This window comes from Engraulis encrasicolus, chromosome 3, assembly GCF_034702125.1.
Source record: "Engraulis encrasicolus isolate BLACKSEA-1 chromosome 3, IST_EnEncr_1.0, whole genome shotgun sequence".
Lineage (NCBI taxonomy): Eukaryota > Metazoa > Chordata > Actinopteri > Clupeiformes > Engraulidae > Engraulis > Engraulis encrasicolus.
This window is the reverse complement of record NC_085859.1, coordinates 5,663,944-5,673,943: the sequence shown is the minus strand read 5'-3', so window position 1 is coordinate 5,673,943 and position 10,000 is coordinate 5,663,944. Positions and strand designations below refer to the sequence as shown.

The 10,000-nt window shown below is 45.9% G+C and overlaps 1 protein-coding gene across 1 annotated transcript in view; it reads left to right on the top strand.

Annotated features, from left to right (window-relative positions):
* Positions 1–10,000, top strand: part of ccdc92 (coiled-coil domain containing 92) — a 34,733-nt gene that overhangs the window by 8,642 nt on the left and 16,091 nt on the right. The window contains exon 3 of the mRNA XM_063194278.1: positions 1,994–2,206. Coding sequence (XP_063050348.1) covers positions 2,071–2,206 — 136 coding nt within the window. The 5' untranslated portion in view covers positions 1,994–2,070. The remainder of the gene's footprint in view (positions 1–1,993; positions 2,207–10,000) is intronic.

The window sequence follows — 10,000 nt, the reverse complement described above, 5'->3', positions numbered from 1 at the left end:
TTGCGACGTCACAACGCAACCACCAATTTTATATCTAAAAACCACACCAGAAGTATCACATGATATGTTATGTATCTGTATTATTTGGTCATAAGGGGTTCTAGTCTGAATTTATTTCGAGAGTTGAAGATTTGGCTAGTTATGAAATGTGCTAAAGAAAGGCAGTGGACGTCTCAATGAACGTCTTTCTCTTCACCATGTTCAGAGGATGAAGTATAGCATCAACTGAAACAAAAGGGCAGTTTATTGACAGTTTATTGACAAAGAGGTTTCACTATGTTCCAAGAGAGGCACCTTGGAACATGTCCTTAGTTGCTGTACAACAGCACTAGGTGAAGGGCGTTACCGCTGGAGGCATGATCAAGTCCTGAAGACTATAGCCGAAGCTATCAGCACAGGACTGGTATGGGCAAAACAGCAGCGTACCCCCAAGAACAACATCACCTTTGTCAAGGCTGGAGAGCAGGTTACCCCAGCAAACAAGGCACCAACAGGCATACTGACCTCAGCAAAAGACTGGCAGCTTCTGGTGGACCTTGAGAAACAGCTGAGGTTCCCCAGCAACATTGCAGTCACCACCCTCCGCCCTGACATCGTCCTTGTGTCAGAGTCCACCAAGCAGGTTGTGTTGCTGGAACTTACAGTCCCGTGGGAAGACCGCCTGGAAGAAGCTTTTGAGAGGAAGCTCTCCAAGTACGCAGGGCTGGTCAGTGAGTGCCAGCAGTCAGGTTGGAGGGCGAAGTGCCTACCAGTCGAGGTAGGATGCAGAGGCTTTGCTGCCCGGTCCTTGGCCAGTGCATTAGGGCATTTAGGCATCGTCGGACTGCATAAGAGGAGAGCCATCCGCAATACCACCGAAGCGGCAGAGAGAGCCTCAAGATGGCTGTGGCTCAAGAGAGGAGAACCATGGAGTCGTGGTAGCTAGCGCGCCATCTGAACACAAGCTGGGGCCTGATCACCCCCAGTTGGGTCGCCTGGTTGACGGGGGGTATGATGTTGAAAGACCCGAAACCCCCCAATGATACCAGGAACATCACTGACGATGTGTCCAGATTGCATCAGTAGATGTATTCCCACAGGTCAAATTGCTATACTGCCTTTTTACAGTAATAATTGACCCTTGCATCTTGTGGCAAGTGCCAAAGTTATAACGTAGGGGTCTACGCAAAAGAGTTAAGTGGGAGATTTAGGGCTTCCGTACACCGGCTCCGACAAAGTGCAGCGCACTTTCGCTTCCGACATAATTCGGACCCCCAAACCAAATTTCACACGAACATTGCATTGATAGTCAATGGGTGGCTTGTCTCTAATTGCTATCCGACATCGGCCAATGTCCACGGACATCGGCGCCAGTGTGCGTGGTTCTATTGAAAACAATGGAATAGAATTTTAGCTGAGCACTGCTCAGCACTTTGTCGGAGCCGGTGTGCGGAAGCCCTAAGACTTGGTCATTACCATTTTGGTGACAGTGAAGTTTGGTGGTCGACCGATATGGGTTTTTTAATGGCCGATGCGATAGAGATTTTTTTTTCCATCACCCTTGGCCGATATCCGATTAACGATACCCGATATTTGAGGCCGATATGGGTAAAAAAAAAACTTTGAAAAATGACAAATATTCCAGGTCTCAAGTTAAAAATAAACATTTATTTAACATTATCAAATTGAGGTAGAATGTGTAACATTTAAACACCCACTCTAACAATCAAGTAGTGTCTAAAAATCAAGTAATACAAAAATAAAGTGTCTTGGTGCTTTAAAAAAAACAGAATACGGTAACATAAAATAATAAATATTGCGTATCGGCCAAAACCACACGTGTCTCGCCCGATACCGATACACTTAAAAAACGCACATTTCGGCAAATATATCGGCTCGGCCGTTATATCGGTCTATCCTTAGTGAAGTTAAAACTTTGGGGTGTGTGCAAAAGAGTTGATGTACCCAACACAAGCAATATTACATTAACATTTTACACTGTCTGTCTTTGCAGGGGTGTGTGTGTGTGTGTGAGAGGGCATATGTAAGCGTGTGTGTGTGAGTGCGTGTGTGTGTGTGTGAGAGAGAGCCATGGCGTCGGTGAGTGTAACGCTGGAGAACCAGCTGCACAGCGCTCAGAAGAATCTGCTGTTCCTACAACAGGACCACGCCAACACACTCAAGGGCCTGCACGCAGAGATACGACGCCTACAGCAACACTGCACAGGTACACACACACTCACACACACACACGCCAACACACTCAAGGGCCTGCACGCAGAGATACGCAGGCTACAGCAACACTGCACAGGTACACACACACACACACACACACACACACACACACACACACTCAAGGGCCTTCACGCAGAGATACGCAGGCTACAGCAACACTGTACAGGTACACACACACACACACACACACACACTCAAGGGCCTGCACGCAGAGATACGCAGGTTACAGCAACACTGCACAGGTACACACACACACACACACACACACACACACACACACACACACACACACACACACACTCAAGGGCCTGCACGCAGAGATACGACGCCTACAGCAACACTGCACAGGTACACACACACACACACACACACACACACGGCAACACACTCAAGGGCCTTCACGCAGAGATACGCAGGTTACAACAACACTGCACAGGTACACACACACACACACACACACACACACACACACACACACACACACACACACACACACACACACACACGCCAACACACTCAAGGGCCTTCACGCAGAGATACGACGCCTACAGCAACACTGCACAGGTACACACACACACACACACACACACACACACACACACACACACACACACACACACACACACACACACACACACATGCCAACACACTCAAGGGCCAACACGCAGCAGAGATCCGCAAGCAAGCATCAGCAACACTGCTCAGGTACACACACACACACACACACACACGCCAACACACTCAAAGGCCTTCACGCAGAGATACGCAGGCTACAGCAACACTGCACAGGTACACACACACACACACACACACACACACACACACACACACACACACACACACACACACACACACACACACACATGCCAACACACTCAAGGGCCTTCACGCAGAGATACGCAGGCTACAGCAACACTGCACAGGTACACACACACACACACACACATGCCAACACACACACACACACACACACACACACACACACACACACACACACTCAAGTGCCTTCACGCAGAGATACGCAGGCTACAACAACACTCCACAGGTACACACACACACACACACACACACACACACACACACACACACACACACACATGCCAACACACACACACACATGCCAACACACTCAAAGGCCTTCACGCAGAGATACGCAGGTTACAGTCGGTCCCCCTACAATGCACACCCTTTACCGAGGTAATGCCACGTCATCCACCTCGGTACGTACCGGGCCTAGCTGCAGTGTACCCAAACAACCGCCGGGTGGCACTTGGGAGCGCTTGCTATACGCTTTACCACGTGGTAGTCTCTCTCTCTCTCTCTCTCTCTCTCTCTCTCTCTCTCTCTCTCTCTCTCTCTCTCTCTCTTTTTTTTTAAAAAACGATGATCGGATGAATTGCCATTAATGTGCAAGCTCTGACAAAATGTAAACTGAGTGTAGCCAGAAGCCATACCGATTCTCGCATCGCAAGATATTGCAACTTCAGACTTGTTTTCTGGATGTGGATACTTTTTTCATTTGGTAAAAATTACTGAGAGTGCAATAGGCCTACACCTCACCGCAGTAACCTAACAGCGCTTCGTTTGAGCGTGTAAGTGTTGGCTATTTATCTCACATCGCCAACAGCTGGGGCGATAACCTAACCTACACTTCCCTAATGAATTTAATGTTGTCACATTGGCAAAAATTAGCAAGCGACTGATATTGCTGTTTTCGTGCTCAAATTAAGTGAGAAAGTGCGCATTTTTCCAGCGACACCTCTCCTTGTTACCAAATACCCTGGAGAGTATACTGTACACCACAAATACGCCAAGACACAAATATTGAGTTTTAAAATAATATTTATTAACTAACAGAAATCTAAAAGAGTCCCGGGGCACCCCAAATCTATACAAGTCCGAAATTCCAAACCCAGTCCCATGTCCATTTCCTTGGAGATCCCCCCCACAGTCATCAGTTCCGAAGGAGGCGGAGGAGCGGTGGCCAGGTGTCCATCCATTGCGAGGCTGGGGAGACAGGAAGAGCTTGGTGACAGTAGGCTTGATTCCATAGGCAGTCCAAATGACACTCACTTCCATAATTAAGTAGGCTACGCAGGTAATCGCTGCACTTATTCCACGTGATTTAGAATTACAACACTGCACTCGCTAGTCTAGGTTAAACTAGGGGTGAAGTTACACAGCACTCGCACACGGCACGGCTCACTGCAAACAATGTGTGCTGCGATTCACCTGGGTAGGCCAGCGGTGTTAAAAGTGAGTCCAAGTACAACTGGGTTTGGAGAGAGAGAGAGAGGGGAAATATATGCTGGGAAATATATGCAATGTCATCTCATAATCATGGAGTTCCTCATGCGATTTCATCTGGGTCAGTCAGAAATGCATGCACCCTGCGCACCGGGAAGTGTGTTTTTTTCAAACAAGAAAACTGGTTCATCATATGCATGGCTTAAACTGACTTTAATGTTTGCCAACGTGCTATAGTTTTCCTCTCATAAGTGACCACAGTTAGATGACCTCGCGCGCGTAAAACCATTAAAATATAGCCTAGCCTTCTGTGGCTATTCAGAGCAATATGAACCAATCAGGTCGGCGTTGCTATTAAGCAAAATACATCCCTGATGTCTACTTAACTAAAATAAGATGCATTTGTCTAATATTTGGAGACATCGCCTTGCTCTTTCTGCGGGGAATTAAGCGCCTCTCTCCCTCGCTCTCTCTCTCTCCCTCTCTCGCCCACACACACACACACACACACACACACACACACACACACACACACACACACACACACACACACACACTGTTTGGAGAGGACGCATTTAAACTGTTGCAGTTTAGGCAGTAGGGGAGAGCAGGGACTAATGAAACACGGGACGAATGAAACACTGCGATTTACTCGAAAACTTTAACATATCCGAAAGTATGAAAAGTCAAAGTTGTCAGGTTTACAGGCAAAGGGGATTTAAGTGTCAGTAGACACTGTCGGGACGAATGAAACACCCGTTTCATCCGTCCCTCTCGCCCATTGACTTAAAGCAGGATCAAAATAAAACAAATAAAATAAAATAAAATTCTCTCTCTCCCTCTCTCGCCCACACACACACGCGACGTAGCCTGTAACGAAACTCTTTCCACTCTTCGCAAGACCTAATTCCAATTGACTCGTCTTGTTGAATAGGCCTACCAGATGAGCACTTGAGATGACTATGTTCCAACTTGTCTTGAGCACCGTCGTAGCGCAACAAATCATTATCGTAAACATAGCCTAGATAATTGGAAATTACAAAAAATAGGCTACATTTTATAGACTTTGGCTATAGGCTAAGCCGACTCCTCTACCTGTTTGAATTAGTGCAGCCTTACAGGGAGGACGTTAATTTGGCATAGGTCAACTGCAAGAGACTACTAATTTGTGACTTGAAGTGATGTGTGAATAATTAGGCTACGATATGCAACAGGCATATTTAGCTGCACTCAGTCATTCATTGGGTGAATGTCCCTCCCGACCCTGTGTGTCCGCGTGCATGCATGGGGTGGGGAAAAATACATCAAGCGTGCCATCACCACCCATCCCCCCCGGACCCACGAAACCCACTGAAGATCCAAGTAATTGTAGTTTGTCAGTATTTTAGTGTGTGCCCAGGTAGTTGAATTCCTGGCATGGCCTGGTTATCTCAATAGTGCCAAGAAGATGTTTGCCCTCAGGCTAGTCTGTTCATAAAGCGCATGTTCGGTTTGCTGTAATAGGCTACGATCAGTAAGCCTCAACTTGTCTGTCGTGTCTTTTCCTTCTTTCGATATTTTGTAAAATAGGCCCACGTTAAAGCCTAAATACGATAATAGGCCTAAATAAGGCTAATAAAGTAAGCTAAATAAGTCAGGCCTAAATAAAGTTGTTTTAGCCTATGAACTCAGGCAATGCAGAAATTTGCGGAGGGATTTTGGATATCTTGGCCTATAGGCTACCGATGGCTTTATGAACTTCATGACTGGGCTACAAGATAGTCGGGTAAACAAGGATTGACTTGTAGACCACCAACATCTGATGCTGAAGTGGGGGAGGGTGGTTTTTTCACTTCAAATGTTCCCCGACACAGACACAGACACACACACACACACACACACACACACACACACAGATACGCGCTAATCGCTCTCTCTCTCCGTCTCTCCCTCTCTTTCTCATTGTTGCTATACGTGCATCTGGATAGGCATAGGCAGTGTGGTCACCCAGCACATTTTCATAGAAATGCTGTGGTTTTTTTTAATGAAATCTTTATTCAGTTATTTGTGAACAGTCTCTGCGTTTCTCTTTCGATGTTGCGTCACCGTGGACAAGTGTCTGCTCGAAAACTTAATGCAAAGCGGCTAAAATTTTCAGAACGTGTTGAACTTTTCAGAACATGAATGTTTGTCTGTGGGGGAGGGGTGGGTTACAGCAGGGACTGCACAGCCTTTTGTGACATGTCGTGGCGCGACAGGTTATCCAGCCTCCGTTGGAGTCATAGTTCCCCAGTCATACTGTTGGTTCGCATCTCCACCGAAGCAACTGAATTTGCAGTCCTAATCACAGATGATTAGCCACACCTGGTGTAACAGATGTCTTGTCATGTGTGCATCACATCCCCAGTTAACCGGAATCCCGTCGATCGCGCACAACAGCGCATTGAAAGGATGAAATGTTCACAAGCACCAATACAAAAAAAACGTCTTCAACCTATTAGTCCGTAGGCTATCCTGAGGATATCCGTTCCTGACTTGAATAGGTAGTGCAGAAATAATTAACAGACATCACTTAGCCTATAAGTTAGGAGCGGAATTGAGACGGTGAATGCAGGACAGAATAATGAAAACAAAACACCGTCGACTGGCGGTCTTGTTTAGGGATCACGCTTGTGTTATTATCAAATACCCAATGTTACGTGCAACGCGCAATTGACTCTTTCCACTTGTAGCCTAAAACTGAGGGAGGGATCAACATACAATGAGCTACACTGAAGCAGATTACTCTGCTTCGCAAAAAAAAAACAATAATACCCCCGTCTTCAACCTACTATTTAGGCTACCAGATATATAGGCTAGTAATAGTATTAAGTTGTGCTACCTTGTTTTTTGTGGTAACGACAGTGTAGATCAGGTAATAGCCTGCAATAGGGGAAGCGGCATGCGCCAGTTTTAAAGACGGAATGTCGTCGCCAAATGTAAAATCACCTCTCTCATGCTGACATGACTGGGCACTACTTCATTAGGCTACAATGTTGTTCATGTCTGTTTGACTCACACTATACGAGTGGTTCAATTTGTGTTTGTGTGCTCATCGCACAAATGAGACAGACAGGCTTGCTTGATAGGGCTACACAAAGCAAGCGACATCGGTCCACTCAAAATGGTCCGAACTCCGCCGCTTGATTTCATGTCCCCTCATGCTCTCCATTACGGTTTATTAGCCTACTCTGTTTTGCTATTTTCGTTATTCTTAGCCCTGGCATTAGAGATGAAGCAACTGTGATCAGTGAGGTTGTGGAAACGGTTGAATAGGCCTATGGTCCTAAATTGGAAGCGGCCGATGCCAGTTTTGAAGACAGAATGTCGTCGCCAAATTTAAAATTCGATCTCTCTCATGCTGGCGTCACGGGACACACTTAATTACAATGGTGTTCCTGTCTGATTGACTCGGTTTTAATTGTCTTTACCGGTTCAAATTGTAGTAGGTATGCAAACTCTGTATCCTGAGGATACCCGTTCCTGGCTTGAATAGTGCCGAAATAAGTTAGGGACGGATTGGGAGACGGTGAATGCAAGACAGAAAAAAAGTCGAGTTTAAATTCACATGGTGGTCTTGTTTAGGGCTCACACTTGTGTTATTATCAAATGCCCTATCAAATGCTAAATAAAACATGCAATTTGCTGACTGTATTTCTACTACTACTAAAACTGGGGGATGGACAATCACGGGAGCACAGACAGACGTACAAGCACAGGCAGACGCTGCTCTGCAAAAGCAGTGCTATACTGCCCCCCGCATTCCGAATGGCCACAGGGTGTAATGATCACGGTGCGCTGCCGCGGCACGGCACGGTAATGAGCAGATTGAAGTTACACCATCTGTACACACACAGATACACACACACACACACACACACACACACACACACACACACACACACACACACACACACACACACACACACACACACACACACACACACACACCAACACACTCAAAGGCCTTCACGCAGAGATACGCAGGTTACAGCAACACTGCACAGGTACACACACACACACACACACACACACACACACACACACACACACACACACACACACACACACACACACACATGCCAACACACTCAAAGGCCTTCACGCAGAGATACGCAGGCTACAGCAACACTGTACAGGTACACACACACACACACACACACACACACACACACACACACACACACACACACACACACACACACACACACACACACACACATACACACTCAAGGGCCTACACGCAGAGATACGCAAGCTACAGCAACACTGTACAGGTACACACACACACACACACACACACACACACACACACACACACACACACACACGCCAACACACTCAAGGGCCTTCACGCAGAGATACGCAGGTTACAACAACACTGCACAGGTACACACACACACACACACACACACACACACACACACACACACACACACACACACACACACACACACACACACACACACACACACACACACACACACACACACACACACAAGTCAAGTCAAGTCAAAGTTTATTTGTAATGCACTTTTAAAACAACACAAGCAGCTGACCAAAGTGCTAACAGAAGGGCCTAAGTAAAAAGACTTGAAACAACATAAAGCAACAATTGACAAAAGACGTGGAGACATCCATAAAACACACAACAAACACAGGCATTAGTGGATACGATATGACTGAAAAAAATAAATAAATAAAAGAAATACTGAAGTCAGTATCAGTAAGAACAAATAGGCCTATAGGCCTATAAATGAATGAACATCACACAAGAGTGTCAATAAATAAGAGGGTTAAAAAAAGAAGAAGAAGGTGGGATTAAAACAATAAATAAATAAATAAACAAATCAGTAAGTCAATAGGGCCCAGATGAGATTTAAAAGACAAGAATATATCAAGGGGAAGTAAAAACTTGGGCATAAAAATGGGTCTTAAGATCCGTTTTAAAAACAGCTAAGGAGGGAGCTAGGCGGATGTGAATAGGGAGCTCGTTCCACAGTTTTGGGCCAACAACTGCAAAGGCCCGGTCCCCTCTACTTTTAAGTCTGGAGCGGGGCACCACAAGACACATTTTGTTGGCTGACCTGATGGCCCTGGAGTGGCTCTGTAAAGTAAAAAAAATCAGCTAGGTAGGGGAGTGCCAGACCGTGTAGGGCTTTAAAAACAAATAAAAGAATCTTAAAATGTATCCTGTGTCGTACGGGGAGCCAGTGGAGGGCAGCGAGTACAGGTGTGATATGTTCACGCCTCCGTGTCTTGGTCAGAAGACGTGCTGCTGCATTTTGCACAAGTTGTAGCCGGGTAAGGGAGGCTGAGCTTATGTCGGGTGTTGCAGTAGTCTAGACGGGACGTGACAAAGGCATGGATAACATTTTCAAAATTTTTAAAAGATAAAAAAGGTTTAGCCTTGGATAAAAACCTTAGTTGATAAAAACTGGATTTTACGACCATGTTAATTTGTTTCTCCATTTTAAAAAATGGATCTAGGGTCACACCAAGGTTCTTTGCTTTGTCTTTG